This window comes from Schistocerca gregaria, chromosome X, assembly GCF_023897955.1.
Source record: "Schistocerca gregaria isolate iqSchGreg1 chromosome X, iqSchGreg1.2, whole genome shotgun sequence".
Taxonomy (NCBI): Eukaryota; Metazoa; Arthropoda; class Insecta; order Orthoptera; family Acrididae; genus Schistocerca; species Schistocerca gregaria.
In genome coordinates, this window is record NC_064931.1 from 479,388,483 (window position 1) to 479,408,499 (window position 20,017).

General features: G+C 38.0%; 1 protein-coding gene across 1 annotated transcript in view; it reads left to right on the forward strand.

The window, feature by feature from the left end:
• Positions 1 to 2,927: 2,927 nt before the first annotated feature.
• The window catches only part of LOC126298911 (putative glutathione-specific gamma-glutamylcyclotransferase 2), a 28,920-nt gene continuing 11,830 nt past the window's right edge, over positions 2,928 to 20,017 (forward strand). The window contains exons 1-2 of the mRNA XM_049990454.1: positions 2,928 to 3,206; positions 3,293 to 3,334. Coding sequence (XP_049846411.1) covers positions 3,072 to 3,206; positions 3,293 to 3,334 — 177 coding nt within the window. The 5' untranslated portion in view covers positions 2,928 to 3,071. The remainder of the gene's footprint in view (positions 3,207 to 3,292; positions 3,335 to 20,017) is intronic.

Here is a 20,017-nt window from a genome sequence, read left to right on the forward strand (position 1 = left end):
GGATCACAAATTTAGCATTGGAGGGCAGTGTGGAGGGTAAAAATCGTAGAGGGAGACCGAGAGATGAGTACACTAAGCAGATTCAGAAGGATGTAGGTTGTAGTAGGTACTGGGAGATGAAGCAGCTTGCACAGGATAGAGTAGCATGGAGAGCTGCATCAAACCAGTCTCAGGACTGAAGACAACAACAACACAACAATAAACTGTAAGAATCTTAAAGATGTTTAACCAAGAGTGTCTTCTTTTGAAACTTTGCATCTGGCAGAAATCTTCTCAGGCTGCAATTTCTGCAACAGTATCATCTTCAGAAACCCCATCCGAATTGTCAAATAAACTTTTTACAATGGTGGTAAGTTCCATTTCTGCGGATTTAATCAGATTTCTGGGCTCTGAAGCAGTGAAATGATCTGATATACATCCCATGTTTCTGTAATGTGTCTCGATTTTTTTGTAGAATCCTCAAAATGCACACTAACATGGACCATCTCAGTTCTTTGTACAAAGTCAATGTCTTGTCTGCTGTCTTCCCTCCATGCATCCTTTACTTCTTCCTTATATTTCAAATTTTTTCCACAGGAATGCCCATGTCATCACAAGTGTTCTTCGCAGATTGTCTTTCAAAAAGAGCTTTTTACTTCTCATCTTAGTAATAAGTATTCTGAAACTGAACACAAGAGTGTGTAAATCCTTTTGAGCATTTTACGACACTACACCACAGACACAAAAAAAAAAAACGAGAAATCATGTAATGCAAGCAACAGAGTTAGAGCAGTCCCCCTGGTATCCATGGTGTCCAAACAAGCAGACACATCTTCAGTGGCGCCGATAATATTTTTAAAGCACTGAAAGACAGGCTTAAAGGCTTCGTAGCGAGCACTCCATAATACGGGGTGATCAAAAAGTCAGTATAAATTTGAAAACTTAATAAACCATGGAATAATGTAGATAGAGAGGTAAAAAGTGACACACATGCTTGGAATGACGTGGGGTTTTATTAGAACCAAAAAAATACAAAATTTTAAAAAAGTCCGACAGATGGCGCTTCATCTGATCAGAACAGCAATAATTAGCATAACAAAGTAAGACAAAGCAAAGATGATGATCTGTACAGGAAATGCTCAATATGTCCACCATCATTCCTCAACAGTAGCTATAGTTGAGGAATAATGTTGTGAACAGCACTGTAAAGCATGTCCAGAGTTATGGTGAGGCATTGGCGTCGGATGTTGTCTTTCAGCATCCTACTGCCAATGTGCAGTACTGAAGAAATTCCTTGAAAATATACTCCGCTGATGCAGCCTTGCTGCGTTTATTTTCAATGCAGTAAAAGAACCTTATAAAAGACTACAAAATTGCATGTATAACGTCAAACATGAAAGAGAGGTAGTTTCAACAGAAGACTGAATAAAAATTCAGTCATTCGTAGGTCATCAATTATCTGCACCAATGCCCACGAAATCGAGAGTTGATCAAGAACCGTTTATGAATGTACATAAAGTTTGTTTTGCAATGACACATTGAAAGAACCATGCACATGCAAAAACTCTGCACTCATTCATTGTGCTGTATGTTGCAAAAAATATTGTTTTCCATGTTTCTACTATCAGTATCATTCTGTTTAATGCAGAGTTCCATAGATTTCACATAATACTTATCAGAAATGTAGATACATAATATAAATAAAACGACTGTACAGATTTGATTGAAAGTTCTTGTGTATCCTTTTTTATTTTCAACTTCATTACGACATTTTTTCTCTTCTTGAGGAAAATATCACACTATGTCTAATGCTAGATAACGTCTGTGCTAGGGAAGATGTAATTTCTCTTCATTTTGTGCAATATTGCTGCTCCTACTGCTGCCGGTTTTCGTGCTTCTATTTCTCTACCCATCGGAAACAATTTCATTTTCTGTAATAATATGAGATATATGGCTATTGCCAATTTCTTAACAACGTTTTAACTTCCTTGAAGAATGCTGTCCCATGTGTCTATTTATTTGTCATCATTTTGTGCAGGACACAGGAGCTTAATGTGTAGAAGTTTAAAAATTAAAACACAAAAGGGTCCATGTGTTTGTTTTGTGCCCATCACTACACTTCTTGCAGAGATGTTTGCTCATTTTCTGTCCTTATTTAGGGCAGTTATAGAGCGGTACTTTCATCTTCATGCATGTTGTCATCAATTTGCATTGCTCATATTAGAACGAATCAGTGAGACTCCCTCAGAACATAAAACACCAAACACATTTATATTGTAAAACCAAGCAAACCTGAAGTAAACACCCCTATGTCTATTGGGCAGGAGTTTAGTAAGAATTTAAAGTTTACTTTTGCGCAATCTCACTGAAGTCAGTTCCAAGTCGATCAAGGTACTGGCAAGTGGGAGACGGGTGTCCTAGTTGTCAATGGATACGTTTCTCCCCGAGTCTAACTAATTAACCTATACTGGATGTTATCTTTACCATTTTGTTTATTATTGTCTAGCCTTACATCGTACTGTGTGTTATTTACTTTGAAGACAGTAAGGACGATGATCGTGTGTACAATGATCAAAGATCCCTGAATCAATTATGATAAATCAAAACTAAAACACTGAGTAAACTGTTTGATTTTGTAATTTTATGAGAATCTGTATTGTTTAAAGATACATAAGTTTTCGTGATTACTGTCAAATCTGAAAAGTCATCGAAGTGGACAGATACGGCTACTGTAGATCATCAATTCATTTGCACCGTAATAACAATTACTTACCGTAGGATACCATTCCAATTAAAATTCAATTTTCACATGTATTCAGCCACCGTAGCTTAACTTTCCTGTTTCTAACGAGGGCGGGAGTATTGTTGCATCGGAAAAAAATCGAAGATATGCCCACGACACAAAGCTGTGACATATCTGTGAATTGAAGCTCACTGTATTGTACCACAGTTTGCGTGGTGCAGACTGCAGAATGCAGAGCGCATTGTAAGGCTGAGCACAGTTTACGCGCTTTGACGAAGGACGTAGTTTTTGTAGAGGGTTCAAACGTGTGTCTTGATTATTTGTATATATCAATTGTAGCCATTACAACATGTTTATCTTTGGATATGGTTCATTAATGTGGAAAGCAGACTTTCCCTACGTGCAAAAAATTCCGGGCTTTGTTACAGGCTATGTAAGAAGGTTTTGGCAGGCAAGTGAGGATCACAGAGGCGTTCCCGGCAAGGTACTGTGTTAACTGTGTACATCAATTTTTTGTGTTTATTTTCTTAGATACATGGGAATGATGTGTGCTATTGATACATTTTTCAGCCTGGTCGTGTGGTCACTTTGATCTCGACGCAGAACCCAAAAGTAAGTTTTCAACGCACTGTTGCAAACCACATTACGTGTCTCAAATTTTGCATTGTATTTTACTTTCCATGTTTACAGTTTCATGGATTAGTTTCTATATTTGACACACCTTTTGTGAAACGATCGTGGTATTGCGCAGAAAAAAATATTTATCTGAGCGCGCTCAACCACAGGGTTAGAGAAAGTAAATGTAAAAGATTAACATGTCACTCATGTGAAACTGATGTGAAACAAAGGAGTTGTTTCATATTTAAGACAGAACAGTGGTCAGCACGTAGAAATGAGTGCTTGCGAATTAATACTGGGAAATAGTACCACTTTCAGTTTAACATTTATATAAATTCCCACTGGGGAAACTGTATGAGGCGTATGATTTTCGAACAGTGCTGTGGGTCAGCCAGCAGTAAGAAGTCAATAGTGTGTGGAGATTTCAGTGTGGAATTTGTAGAGGATTATGATAGGAAAAAGATCTGGAAACCTTATTTGGAGCCTGCAATTTAATCTCAATAATTTGGTTTCGAACACGGGTGGATATAGATAGCAGGACCCCAATGGATAATGTTTGATGAAGCTTACAGCTAAAAAGTAATTGTATACCCAGTAGCAAATGCTCTCTTTGATAAAGGTGCACAGTTCGGAAAAATTTTCATTACAGTATTTGTACTCCTTGGTGGAAATTAGTTACAATAATAAATGACTCCAGTCGAAATGTTTTCAAGACTAACTTACAAGAGATGAGCTGGAATTGAATATATAAGGAACAAAATGGTAACAAAATTTTATTTATTCCACAACAAATTCATATTATTTGGAAATAAATTTCCTCATAAATTAAACTGAAGTGACATTAAACAGCATGTATAAAACCATGACTCACTAGATGGATGATGACTTAAATCTACAAGGTGTCCCTGCAGGAATGGTCAGTATTGAGAGATAAGATAGGAATGATCATATGAACCAGAAAATCTTAATAAACTGCTCTAAAGTGCACAACTTAAGAGTGATGAGCACTAAATTTTAGCTACTGTGAAACAAATCTCTCCTGCTGCAGGATCTTTGCTTTCCATACTTCGAGAGGTATTAGTATGGACCAAAATAAGAAGGGAAAAAAGTCCAGTAAACATGGCCTGTGAGGTGTGTACTTAAAGACCTATGAGCACTTTTTCATTTTTGTCACTGTGAAACATTTGTCTTCTTCTGAACAAGTGCTCATAGCTTCTGAGGTATGCATTTTAGAACATATGTGTACAGGACTTTTTTGCTTCGAATGATAGTTCCCTCCATATCCCTAAATATGAATAATTCCTCTTGGACATCTTGTATATGGAATGTTGTGAAGAGATATGGGCCAACAGGCCACAGAAGGGAGGATAACATTGCTATTTATTGAAATATGAATGATCAGCCACAGGTAGCAGCTATGTCCGATAACCAATTCTTAAATGTAGTAGAAAATATAGGGACAAATATTTAAAGAAAAAAATCAAAGCAGTGTCTTGAAAAAGTAACTCCTCATAAAATACGATGATATGGATGTCTATCACACTTCCTCTGAATTTTATTTAAGGAAATAATTCTCTGAAAAATGAAAGCTTATCGGGATTGGATGGTGTTTCTCTGAGTACTTAGCCCCCCTCTGATAAGCACTGAAATGTGTAATCTGTCACTAACTCAGGGCATTCTTCCAGAGAGAGTGTAATACTCAGTTGTTAAACCCCTCTATAAGAAATGTGATAAGAGACATCAATTAAGAGTGGGTTATCGCTGATGACATTTACCAAAATTTTTGAGAAGGTGATGTATTCTACGAAGTGTGTTAAATAAGCAATGCAATGTGTCCTTTTTCTTTACTAATTTTGGATGATAAAATGTAGAATTTGTTGTGGGACATCATGGAATGTTAAAGCTTCAACCCCTGTAGTTTCATGAAGTTCCAAAAGTTGGCGGCGCTACAAGTAGCCTTCAAAATTGCATCTGTAATGGAGGTGAGTTCCCAGCAAAGCACTGCCATTGAGCTTCTTTAGGTGGAAAACCATAGCATCACAGATATTCATAGGCACTTGCAAAATGTTTATGGAGACCTGGCAGTGAACAAAAGCATGGCGAGTCATTGGGCAAGGCAATTGTCATCATAGCAACAAGGCCGTGCAAACCTGTCCAATCTCCCATTGCTGTTTGGCTGAACAAAGCAGTGGCTCCTCCAGTGTTGCACCTCAACCTATTCATTGCCTCAAAAATGCATACAACCTTCTCCACAACAACCGAGGCCTCATATAAGTCTGCACACCTGAGAGGAGCTCACAGAATTTCATTGGACTGTTCTTCCTCATTCAGCTTACAGCCCAGATTTCACACCTTTCAACTTCCGTTTGCCCGGTGTAGGACACACTCTGACAAGTAGTATGTGGATGATTGAGAGATTATTGATGAAGCAAAGGCGTTGACCAGTAGAGTGGTACCATGCGGGCATACAGGCCCTCTCAGTAAAGTGGTGGTTGCCCGTTGCATTGAACGGAGATAATGGTGTAAAATAGAATTTTGTAACCAGAAGAGTGAGCAGTAATATGGTGTACTGGACTCCTGTATAAAACCAACCTACTTTCAGGGAAAAAAAATGTGTTGCATTACTTACTAAATACTCCTCATATAATAGTATCCGACCTGAGCAACAATATCATCACCAGTAAATCACAGGTGGGATTTCAAAACTTGCTCAGCTGGGGATGTCATTTATACATTCCCTCACCAAATTTTACAAGAATGAAATAACATAATAGCATAATTTGGTGTTTACTGTGCCCTAGCTAAGGCATGTGGCCGTTTGAATCATAATGTTCTCGTAGATAAACTGAGATTTTCTATAATTAATGATACAGCAAACCAATGGATTTCATATGGAACCAAAAAAAATCAAAGTTGCATTTAACAATTCAGTGAATGTAAGCAGTGGAGATCCTTCTGACTGATGTTCCCCAAGGCAGACTTAGTTCTTTTTGCGGATGATGCTAGTACTGTAAGAAATCCAGATATACATACAGCAACAGAAGAAAAGCTAAATAATGTATTTGAAAGCATTATTGAGTGATTGTCAGTAATGGTCTCTCGTCTCCCTGTTTCAAAGACCTGTAGCAGTATACATAAATGATAAGTGGAACTCATAAGTAAATAACAAGGGCAGAAGCTTCAAATTTTTTAGGTCTCCTTGTTGAAAAGAACTTAACCTGGGAGGGAGGGGGAGGGAAGAATGGAACACCTAAAACAATGTGGCTGAGCCACATTTACAGTTCAAATCGTGGGAGAATCAAATCAATAAGTTTGACATGTCCTGCTTATTTTCGTTCAGTAATGTCATAGGAAGTAACATTCTGGGGTAAATTATCTTTAAGAAAGAAAATATTTGTTGCTCAGAAATGTGCAGTAAGAATAATACATAGTGCTGACCCATGCACATTGTATAGATATCATGTTTGAGGAGGTATTGTAATTGTTTTAAGGAGTTGCGTACCGACTACTGCTTCACAGTATATTTATTCGAACATGAAGTTTGTTGTAAATAATACATTATAGTTCAAAAGGAACAGTTTTGTGCGTAATTACAATGCTAGAAGAAAACAAATTTATATTCCCTACTATATATTAAGGTTGTGTTTAGCACAAGATGGGAGTCCATGGAACATGAAGCTAAGTTGTGCAGTGGAGGGTGGTGGTGAAATATATTTACACATTTTATCAAAATTCATTATACTGGTCACACCACTAGCATTCAGCCTCAAGTGTTGCTAAATGAAATCAGTTGTTTACTAGCAACTCCAAGCAATTTCCAGTGAATCTTTTTTTCTTGTAATTCAAAAATTAAAGTTTTTCTGAGAATATGGATTTCGTGGTTACTGTCTGTTGTCAGTACAGTAGTGCAAGGATTTCACCAGCTCTTTTTGGTTTGTTTAATGAAAGTAGTCTTACTAATATTTTTGTTGGTTTTCTTCAAAAGAGAGGTGGGAATTAACACATCCTAAATGTCAACTTATGTTCTTTCAGACATGAGCATGTGTGCTAGCTCTAGTTTCATTTTCAATAAACGTCCATTCTACTCAGCTCAGCCAAACTCATTGTTATCTCATTTATAATGTTACTGTTTGCAAAATGTTTACTGAAAAAGTAAGCTGTGTGGTATGGGAGGGGGATCATTTGAGCACCATCTGAGCACTATCAGATTTAACATCTGAGGTCATCAGTCCCTAGAACTTAGAGCTACTTACACCTAACTAATCTAAGGACATCACACATATCCATGCCTGAGACAGGATTCGAACCTGCGACCATAGCTGTCGCGCGGTTGCAGCCTGAAGTGCCTAGAACCGCTTGGCCATACCTGCCGGCAAACAGAAAATATATTTGACCTCGTTTTGGGACACGTTAATTTTCAGTTTGTTGGATCCTTTACTAGCAATCATGTTCAGCTAATAGTTACAAAGTCTTAAAGATTATTTTTGTGTATCTCGGAGATTAGTATTTAATGTAACAAATGGTTTTAAAATTTCTTAGATCTTGGGCGGTACAAAACCATATTGTAAGCTTGAAGTTAAAGTACATAGAACAGCTACTTCACACTTGCCCTCAAGATGCATTGGTTTTGTCATAAACAAACTGATACAAGCATTTCAGGATTTTTTTGTAGCAGAGTTAGAAATCAGAAATCATTTCTAGAAAAATTGATCACTAATGGGATAGTTATGAAAATGGGCAGGAAGCTATACATCTTCTGTAAGTTATATCTTAAAGATGTTATTGTGTTTCACACACAAGGGCTAAAATATAATTTAGTTCACGAAAGAACGTGTAGAGAGAGTGAAATTTTCACTGTGCAGTGAAGTGGTGATACTGTGAATCTTCCTGCCAGATTAAAACTTTGTGCTGGATCAGGACTCCAGCCCAGGACTCTTGCCTTTTGTGAACAAGTGCTCTACCAACTGATTAACCCAAGCACAACTTACAACCTGTCCTCACATCTTCACTTCCACTAGTATATCATCTTCTATGCTTCACTGAAATTTTCCTGTGACACTTAGAGGATTATTACTCCTGGAAGAAAGGATATTGTGGAGACATCACTGAGTGACAGCCTGGAATGCTAGTCCTGCAAGTTTCACAGAACAACTTCTGTTAAGTTTGGAAGCAGGAAATGACAGACAAGCAGAAGTGAAGGTGTGAGGGTGTGTCAAGAGTTGCGCTTCAGGAGCCCAGTTTTGCAGAGCACTTTCTGGTGAAAGGCAAAGGACTCAGGTTAAAGTCCCCATCTGGCACACAGATTTAATCTGCCAGAAAGTTTTAGCATGCAGAGAAGTTTTGGCTCACATTTGGGCAAATAAATTAAACTCTTTAAAAAAAAGTGAAAGAATTGTTAAAGATTTTTAGAAATTGGCTTTGGCGTACCTAGTCTTTTTATCTGGGAGCCTAATTTCAAAGTGAAGTACAAAATGCAGAGAAGTTGATGTTTTCTTACCAGGAGGACAGTGCATGAAGCTCACAGGCCACTTTTTGATCTACAAGGAATTTGTCATTTGTATGAAGAACAAAATATAATATCTATATGCATGTTGTTGGCAAGGTCTGAAATCGTGAATTGTATTAAAGTGATCCTTCAAAAAAGAAAATTTAAGAATCTGGTCACTATTCAGAGCCTGTAACACTGCAGATGGTGCTGAAATCTCAAATTCTAGAAGACACTAAGATGCAACATAGTCTGTCAGCTTCTACAGGGACTTTGAATCACCACCACTCATAAACTATTTTTGCCTCAGATCCCTTTGACCAGTAGACTGTTTCCAGTTACTGGAGAGAGCACTGGGTAGATCCATGTACAGGACAAGTGGTAGATTAGATGAACTGGAATACGTTAATGTATCAGTCACCTCCCTCTGTAGTAAAACTCCAGGACATGTTTGGAGCACAGAGAGCTATCTTGCACAAAATCACCTCCATGTCTGTCAAAGCAGCATGAATTCTACAACAAAGAACAAACAGTGTTCAACTTGCAGAAACGCTGTACTCCAAAGTGTTATAGGTAGAAGTAATTAAGTGGCTTCACCTATTCAGAAAATTCAGTTGCCATCTGGCTGCTACTAGAGGGAATTTAGTATGGGACGTTTCTGGGGTTTTTGTCACGACTGAAAATTCTTGGGAGGCAAAATGTAAATGTACCAAAATATTTCGACGTATTATCCAACAAAATTGTAATGATACTTAGATCTCAACAAAATATCAGGTATATGCGATAACTGTTAATTAGCTATCAGTGTAAAAAAAGTTATGCAATTAATGAAATATAATAATTTTTTATTCATGTCATTTAACAACTTTGAGGTTAGTGTGGGGGAATGGGAGATTGTAAATTCAATAGGTGAATAAATTCAGTTGTGGACAGAGAAAATAGCTGGATAATTTAATTGTGTGTACTAGAGCACTGCTCATGTATGTAGTGTCAATTTCATGCCAGACAAGAGAGATCAGTGGTATACAAAGAAAGGCAGCATGAATAATCATGCAGCTTTGAGATAGTGTAATAAACTCTACACTTAAATCTATCTATCTATAGATCTAGCTGCTTAGAAAATCCAAATCTTACTCCAGGGTGGAGTCTTCGAATATTTTTCACCTCGTCACGCAGTGTCCCCTATATAGACTGAAAATGTAATTAGACATAAGTTCCCCCCTAAGCAAACAAGCAATTAACTTGAATATACATCCTGTGTAATTGGAGTATTAGTCTTCTATTTGTTCATGTGTCCATTTTACAGTGAGATAAGATTTACCATTTTATTACAAGGAAAACCTGTGAGTCATATATAAGTTTAAATTTGTACAGCTATGTTTAATAAAAGGATAAGTGGTTAGTCACGGTCTTGTTGGAGAAGCCATCCAGGTGTTTTGATGGCATTATTTTGGTTAATCACGAAAAAGGTGAATTGGGATAGTGAGGCAATGTCAATGCTGTTATTTATGCATACTTAGAACAATTAGCTTGGTAACCTAGAATTGTTAGATTATAAAACAAAGTGTAGGGCTATAGCTACAGCATTTGGCAGTCAAAAGAGCAATTTGTGATGCCTTCAAAGACTGCCATAGCAGAATATTGTCCAATGTTTCACAAACCCAAAGAAGTTCTGGTCATATGTAAAGGCTGTTTGTGGCACCAAAGTTAGTGCCCAGTCAGTAATGGACGAGACTGAAACTGAAGTTGAGAATAGCAAAACAAATCGTGCATGCATACTGATTTCAAATGTTCCTATACAAAGGGAGGCCCAGGAGTATTGCCCCAACTTCACTCTTGTGCCACAGAAAAGATAAGTGAAATAGAAATTAGTGTCAGTGGAATCAAGAAACTGCTGAAGTCATTAAAACTGAAAGAATTGGCAGGACCTGATGGAATCCCCATCAGGTTCTGTACATCAATTGCAGCGGAGTTAACCTACCTATTAACCATCATCTATTACAGATTCCTTAAACAAAAAACTGGGCCTTTAGTTGGAAGAGAGCACATGTCATATCTGTCTACTAGGAGGATAGCAGAAGTGATCCACAGTACTACTATTGATTATATTTGACATCCATTTGTTGTTGAATCTTATTTTCTGAACTCTGACATAATTAGGTATCTCGAACAGGATGACATCCTATATGGCAACCAGCATGGATTTTGAAAAAATAGATCATGTGGAATCCAAGTCACTCTCACATGACATGCTGAAAGCAATTGATCAAGGCAGCGAGGTAGATGCTGTATTTTTTGATTTCCGAAAAGCATTTGACTCAGTACCATACATACGCTTAATTTCAAGAGTCCAATCATTTGGGGGTATGAGACAAAATATTCGACTGGATTGAGGATTTCTTGTTTTCTTGTTAGGGAGGACACAGCATGCTATCTTGGAGTGTCATCAGCAGACACAGAGTAACTTTGGGTGTACTGCAGGGAAGTGTGTTCGGCCCCTTGCTATTCATATTCTGTATGAATATTGTCAAACTTGGATAAAATTTCAAAGTGGTGCAATGATTGGCAGCTTGTTTTAAATGCTCAAAAATGTAAAATTGCGCACTTTGCAAAACATGCTATCCTGTGAATATAATATTAGTGATTGATAGTTGGAATCTGTAAACTCATATAAATACTTTGGTGTAACACTTAATAGGGAGATGAAATGGAACACTCACATAGGCTCAGTTCGGTAAAGCATGAAGCAAATGTTGGTTAATTGTTAGGATACTAGGAAAGTGAAATCACTCGTGTGACCCATGCTAGAATATTGCTCATGTGTGGGACTCTCACAAAATAGGGCTGGCAGGGAACATTGAATGTATACAGAGAAGGGCAGTATGCATTGTCGCAGGTTTTTTTGACTCGTGAGTGTGTCACCGAGTTGTTGGATAAACTAAACTGGCAAGCTCTTGAAGATAGACTGAAACTATCTCAACAAAGTCTACTAACAAAGTTAAAAGAACTGGCTTCAAGTGATGACTCTTAGCATATACTAAAATCCCTTACATACTGTTCCCATATGGATTGTGAGGGTAAGATTAGATTAATTACAGCATGCATGGAGGCATTTAAACAATTTTTCCCACACTCAGTATGCAAGTGGAATGGGGAAAAAGCCCTAATAACCAGTACAATGGGATGTACCTATGCCATGCACGTCGCAGTGGTTTGCCAAGTGTGGATGTAGATTTAGAAATAAAAAGTACCTTTCATGATGCGTGTCACAACTACTTGTACAGTGTAAATGTAGCTAACTGCCATGCATTAGGTTAAGGATATACGAGATGTGATTGGAAAGTTTTAATAATGGGCTTGTAATTGTACAATTGTGGTACTTGCATGCTACTGTGATGCATTTCCTTCAAAATAGTCCCCTTGTGACTCAACACACAGACTCCAACGGTTTTTCCACTTTTGGAAACATTCCTGGACATTTTTTTCATGAAGTGTGTTAAGGACGCCTTCCGTATTTGCCTGGATGTCTTCAATCAAGTCGAATAGCTTCCCTTTCAGTGAAAACTTCAGTTTAGGAAACAGGTAGAAGTCCACAGTGGCCAAATCAGGGGAATATGGTGGTTGTGGAAGCACAGGAATTTTGAATTAGGTCAAAAATTCAACGATGGAGAAGGCACAGTGAGCCTATTGTCATGGTGTAGCACCCAACTCTTGTCTTTATACAGTGCAGGCCTTTTCTTCCGCACCATTTTGCGCAAACGCTCAAGGACACACATGTAGTATTCCTGGTTAATTTTCTGTCCTCAAGGGGTAAATTCATGGTGCACTAGACCGGTAGAATCGAAAAAAAATTGCCAATATTGTCTTTACCTTTGACTGACTTTGCCGTGCTTTTTTCAGTCATGGTGGATCTGGAGTCTTGCACTGTGAAGACTGCACTTTGGTTTCAGGATCATATCCATATAGTCATGATTCAACCTGTAATTACTCTATTTAACAAATCTGGGTCATTTTTAGTCCAGAAAAACGTAGTTTACTATTAACATTGATGCTAGTTAAATAAACGGGTGGAGTTTATTTATTGATTCCAACTTCATATGAATTGGAACTGGCATCGTATGAGCATACACAATAATAAATACTGTTCCTTCTTTTTAGACAGAGGATTACAAGGTGTGATAGGAAAATTTTAAGAATGGATCCGCTACTGTTTACTGGTTTGGCAGGAAGGTACATGGATGGTGGGGAGTGAGTCATTGCCATGTCCTTGAACGCATTCGGACAGGAAACTGTTTTTCCTTTATTCAGTTCGTGGCAGCTGGTTGAGTGCAGCTCTGTTAGGGCTTGTTGCTGGGTTCTGTCTGCATGAAAATGGATGTAAAAACAGAGCTATGAGTTTGTGTGCAATTTTGTTTTAAAACCGGGAAATCAGCTTCTGAGACTTATGAACTATTAAAAACAGCTTTTGGAGGTAATTGTATGAGCCAGTCAAATGTTTTTGTCTGACTCAACAGATTTAAAAATGGCCGCGAATCATTTGAAGATGAACCACGGTCCAGCCGTCCTTCTACCTCAAAAATGAATGAAAATGTTGTGTAAGTTCACAACTTAGTGCTCTCTGATCATAGACGTACAATAAGGGAGATGGCTGATGGACTTACTTTAGGTTTCTGTGCAGGTCAGTCAATTTCAACTGAAGATCTGAACACGCGTCGAGTGTCCACAAAACTCATTCCAAAAGTCTTGTCAAGTGACCAGAGACAATATCGACTTGAAGTGTGCCAAGAAATGAGTAATAGGCACAGCTTTCAAACATATTAAATAATTCCAAACTATATATCCAAGTTTCAAAAACATACAGATTCCAAAGCAAACACCATCTGTGCACACTGCTTACAACTGAAGTTAACAACTTGATGAACTAAAAATGTGTTCATCTGCGTAGTATCTCCACTTGATATTCAGTGATGCCTTCCTGTTAAACCTATAGGAAATGAGGCACCAACAATCTTTAAAACACTGTGAACCAGAAGTGAGCACTGATGGTGGTGTTGCTATCTTGTAGCAGAAAACCTATACCAGCATCTGGTCCATGTGGTAGCATAAAGTTCATGATGATTTCATTTAACTTATAACTGATGTATATAACTGCAATCAACTAGTCACAGTCCTACACGCAGGCCATAAACATCCTTCTTTATAGGTTGTGGATCTGAATATTCTCCTGCCATTTCTGAGTTCTTAGTTGGCCAAACATTATTTCTCCTTTCTTGCTTTAAAAGTTCATGCAATACAAGTTAACTAAACTTGAAGCACTGCCTGTTTATCCTTTGCACTGAAAGATTCAGTTGACTGCACGGTCTTTTGAAACTTGTTCCTGGGTGTCCTTAATGCATTTCCAGGTTCGGAAGTGGTATGCACTGACAGCTCAATGGATAAACCAGTTTTGCATACACACATGCAAGGTGCAGTGAACTATGTTCCTTGGAAAATGGATGCAGTGTGTAAACTGCTGAATTGGTGGCAATCAAATGAGCCCTCAGCCATTCTCGTTCTTGCGTTGGCAAGATGCTTTTAATCAGCAGTGGCTCCCTCAACAACCTTCAGGCTATAGATCAGTGCTGTCCTAGTTACCCACTAGTCACAACTGTCCAGGATCTTCTTTCTGACCTCCATCAAGCTGGATGGCCAGTTGTCTTTGTTTGTACTCCTGGCTATGTTGGGGTCTCAGGGAATGAACAGGGGCTGACTGCTTGGCAAAGTTGGCTCTCAGGATGCAGATTTTGGAAATGGTGGTTCGAGAACTGGACCTTCAATCAACTGTACGCCATCAGTTGTTGGATGTCTGGAGCTCAGAATAGTTTGCCTTGGACTCCCCCAAACAAACAAGGGCAATAAAGGATTGCATGACCAAGTGGCTGTCTTCCCTTTATGCTTCTCACCAGGAATCCACTGTCCTTTGTTTGTTTACAAATTCGTCACACTTGGGAGACCCACAGGCACATTCTCTGACTTGAAGATCCACTTTGCTGTTATGTAGTGCCTGGCTGTAGTCCACATTCTTCTAGACCACCCAAATTTTGTTGCTTTGCAGTGATCTCTTAAACTTCCTGACAATGACCTCTGGTGCTAGCAGACGATGACAAAGCAGTGTGAAGGTGATTTCTACTCATCTCTGTGAGGTAGGGCACTTCGGCCTCATTGGCCGCCTGGGAGGCTGGAGGGGCCTTGCCTGCTCTGGCCCGGGGGTCCCATGGCAGCCCTTTCTTGGTGGTCTGACCTGAACCTTAGCCTTCACATCTTTTTATTCTCTTTGCTCTTTTATGTTTGCTATTTTTAATATTTTTTATCACTTGGGACCTCCAACTGCATTGTGGACAGTGTGCCTTGTCCATCTTATCCCCTCTCACTCCCCTCCTAGTCCTCCTTGATTTTCTGTCTTATTGTGTCGTGCTTACAATTGGGCTTCCCAGGATTTGCCTTTTTTATCCTTGTTCTGATGGTTATTCCTGGTTTGCCACACACAGGATGCCGAGCTTGATGACCCTGCAGTTTGGTCTCTCTAACACCGACAAGTGACCAACCAACTTGTTCAGTTACTAAAATTGTTGATATTCTGTCAAAGAATTTAGAACACAGAAAGACATCACTGGAAACATTTTAACATCAAAACATTGTGTTGAAATGAGCACACTCCCAACCTACTCACTCTTTCATGGATATGCAGGTAGTCAACACATCTTACTCTCGTGTGATAACTGTCAGAACACATTTCAAACACTGTCCTTTCCACAAGAAACTCTAAAACTCAATCGACAAACTCTTCACGATAGCTTACAATTACGGTTGGGCCGCAAATTTGGAAAACTGCTTTCTTTGTGTACCTGTTCACAACTGAAGTGTCAGTTCAAATCTTCTTCAGTTAAACTGAGATGTGAAAGTTCTCTCAAGAGAATGCAGTACTACAGTGTACTGATAAACAGTGAAAGATTTGAACATTTTTTAGATTGGCATTTTTTAAGTTAATTGAGTAAATTTAGAAGACTACCAGCCAGGAGAACCTTGACACACACACACACCTACAAACCAAGGATATCATTTCAGTAATAAAGTTACTATCTTTCAAATAAAAAAATAAGCAAAGCAATGTCAGAAACTGTTGCAGAAATGTAGCATTTTAAAAATTACACCAAAAATCACATGTGTGAAATGGTACCTGGGTCACTGTCTTTGCCAGCCTGTGTCTTGGGTCAGGAATTCTTTTGGACAAAACAAAATATGAATTTCTTACTTGGGGCAGAATTGTAACATATGTTGAATTCAATAACATCTGAGGCTATGAAATTAGACCCCACTGCCTGGATTGATATGGATTATGCCTACAATATAAAGTTCATAAGTTCTTGATAAGAACCTTAACATTTAGGCACATATGCCAGATCTTAAATATTTACGTTCTGCAACTGCTGCATTGTGGTTAATATCAGATTTGTTGTTCATTCTTTTGGTGATCTTCAGTTGGAAGAGTGGTTTAATGCAGCTCTCCACGCTAGTGCATCCTGTGCGAGACCTGTTATCTCTGCATAACTGCTGCAGCCGTCATCCATTTGAACCTGTTTAATGTATTCAAATCTTGGTCTCCCTCTACAGTTGTTATGCTCTACGCTCCCATTACCAAATTGATGATTTTTTAATGCCTCAGGGTGTGTCCATCATTAGATGCCTTTTTCCCCCTCAGTTCATTACCTCGTTAGTGGTTTTGATATACCCAACCAACTTTCAACAGTCTTAAAAGATTTTATTCCTTTCTTGCCTGACCTAGTTACTGTCCATGTTTCACTTCTGTATGTGGTTATGCTCTATAGAAATGTCTTCAGAAAAGTATTCCTAACAAATAATTTAATCCAGAATGAGATTTTCACTCTGCAGCAGAGTGTGCGCTGATATGAGTTTGGAAGGTAGGAGACGAGGTACTGGCGGAAGTAAAGCTGTGAGGACGGGGCGAGAGTTGTGCTTGGGGAGCTCAGTTGGTAGAGCACTTGCCCGCGAAAGGCAAAGGTCCCAGGTACGAGTCTCGGTCCGGCACACAGTTTTAATGTGCCAGGAAGTTTCAAATAATTTAATGCTTGATGTTAAAAAAAAATCTGTTTTCAGAGCCACTTTTAATGCTATTGTCAGTCTGCATTGTATATACATGTAGAACGTATCACAGTTGGTCAGTCAGGCAGAGACATAGTAACTAGGCTGCTGAACACGAATGCAGCTTTGTTGAGCATGTGATGGTACAAACAAAGGCCAAAAACTCAATCTGTTGGAAGCCCTGGAAATTAACAAACATCTAGCTGACAGTACAGGTCTAATCTTAAATGATCAGACACAGCTTAACACTTCCTCCCTCTTAAACTTCACATAATCATTTGTGTTTTTCATTACTTCCCACATGGTCTGGTTCTACGTATTCCCCAGTTTACTGTATTCATTGAGTTCTTTTATTTTTATCATTCTCATCAAATAGTGTTTTTATTTTACTTGGTTCATTTATGTAAAACAAACTGTTACATAGGCGTAGTTTCGAGTATAGTGTTAATGTTTTTCCTGTTTGCTCATTTTATATTTGTGTACTTGTCAACCTTTTACTTTTTCAAATGCAGTACCACCATGCTCTCAGAGATGACATTTAGTGTATGTTGTCTCACATTCCTTCATTTTCCTGCATGTATTCATTTCTGTTTATCTTATTGCTATCGCTGAAGTTCCATATATATTCTGTAGCTACACTGATAATTCTTTCTTTCTTTGAATTGTTTTGTGTATCTCGCCATGTTTTGTATCTCCTGAAGTAGCCATGTCAAGCACAAATTTTATGTTATTTTATTGGTTTTATTTATTAATATAAACTGTTATGTAGGCTTACTGTTCCTGTTTTGTGTTAGTTTCCTGTTTACTCTGTTTATATTTATTTACTGATCAACTTTTAATTTTTCACATTACATTGCATTACCACCACACTGTGTAAGATTTTATTTACTGCTCATTTCTACTTCAATCTAGGTTTGTAACTTCTGTTCCAATGTCATGTACAAAACATTATAACTTCTATGGTGACAATAGTCAGTAAAGTCTGAAGATGGCCTTGAAAGCTGAAAACCGGTCTACACAATAAATGTAATACTGTAGAACAAAAGCATACTAGTGCTTTTCATTTATTATAATGTTTTACCAAAACCGACACAAGATTCAGTTAACATGGTATAAACATAAGTGTCTTTCTTTAACCTGCTTTCTAAGTTGGGTTGTAGGGTCAGTATAGCCTCAATCATACATACATTTCTTCAGAAGTCAAACTGGTCTTCCCCAAAGTTGAATTCTTATAATATTTTTCATTCTTCTGTAGATAATTGGTGTCAATATTTTGCAATCATTTATTAAACTGATGGATTAATATGATATTAGTTAAATACATGAACATCTATGGAAAGGTCCCAGAATGTTTTGCTTATGAATGATAACAATAGGCATATATTACTAGGTACGAAGCTAACTGAAACCAAATATTTCACACTGAAATTGTAAATTGGGATTGGAGTGTGTATCCTGAAGATAGCTTGAACACTAGTGGTTGAGACATGTTAATAGTCATTAAAGGTAAGATAATGTCTGGTGAATGTCAAATAATTTAGGTGAAAGTAAGCATTAGAGGAGGATCAAACATGGTTATCAGATACTCTTGTAGACCCCCGTGCCTCAGGAACAGTAGTGGCAGAACATTTGAGACGAAACATGGAGAATATTTCACATTAATTTCCTGATCATGTTGTAGTATTAGGTGGAAATTCCAACTTACCAGCTATAGACTGAGAGAGGTAAGTCCTTAAAACAGTTGGTAGGGATAGGGAATGATGTGAAATTGTTCTAAATGTCTTGTGTGAAAATTAACTTACGCGGCTAATGAGAGACCAGACTCATGAAGGCAACATATTAGATTTCGTATCCACCAACATGCTTGAACTTTTATTAGACTCTGTTAGTGTAGAACAGGGAATTGATCATAATGCCATTACAGGACCTCAGAATATGGCTGTAAATAATAATGTAAATAAAGGTTGTTATATAATAGCAACAGTGACAAGAAACGGATTTCAGATTATTTAAGCAGTCAACATGAAGATTTCATCTGCTGCACTGACAATTTTTAGCTTTGGTGTACAAATTCCAAGAACGTTCTGCAATACACCGTAGAAAAGTATGTGCTGAGCAAAGTTGTGAGAGGTGGAAAAGACCTGCCATGGTTTGTCAGCCATGGTAGAAAGCTACTATGAAAGCAGAGATAACTTCACAGCAAATTTAATATAGCTAAAGCCTCACAAACAGAAACTGAAGGAAGCCAGAGTTAGCATAAGGAGAGCCATATGTGAAGTGTTCAGTGAATTTGAAAGTATAATTCTGTCAACAGACTTGACAGAAAAAACCTAAGAATTTTTTATCTTAGGTTAAATCAGTGAACAGATAAAAGCCATGTGTCCAGACACTGTGACTGTAATGGCATCAAAATGGAGGATGACACAGAGGCTGAAATACTAAATATCTTTTTTGCAAAACTGCTTCCTGCTAATGGACAAAATATATGTACAGAATGTCAGACCAGCTGTGTGACTGAATTGCAGAGTTTGTAGCAAACAGAACACACACACATTCTTGCCACAGAGAAATCCGGAGATGTAAAAATAACTTTGGACATACCCCAAGGAAGTGTTATAGGGCCAGTACTCTTAATAATTTCCACTAATACAAAAAAATAATAATTAATGTTGAGTAAGTTTAGGGAACACCTTTGTCTAGGTAACCAATCGAAGTGATTAACATTGCAAGATCACAGGTTATTGTAAGCACAATATAAGCCATTGCAAATTTGAAATTCTGGTACATTAATAACTGGTGTAATGACCAAAATGTTGAATGCAAGCATTCAAACATGCATGCATTGTGTTTTATAGGTGCTGGATGTCAGTTTGGACGATGGAGTTCCATGCCTGTGTCACTTAGTCAATTCAAGGTCGGTTAATGCTGGTTGTGGATGACACTGGAATAGTCATCCGATGACGTCCTGTGTGTGCTAAAATGGAGAAATATCTGTTGATCGAGCAGGCCAAGGCAACATGTCAACATTCTATAGAGCATGTTGGGTTACAATA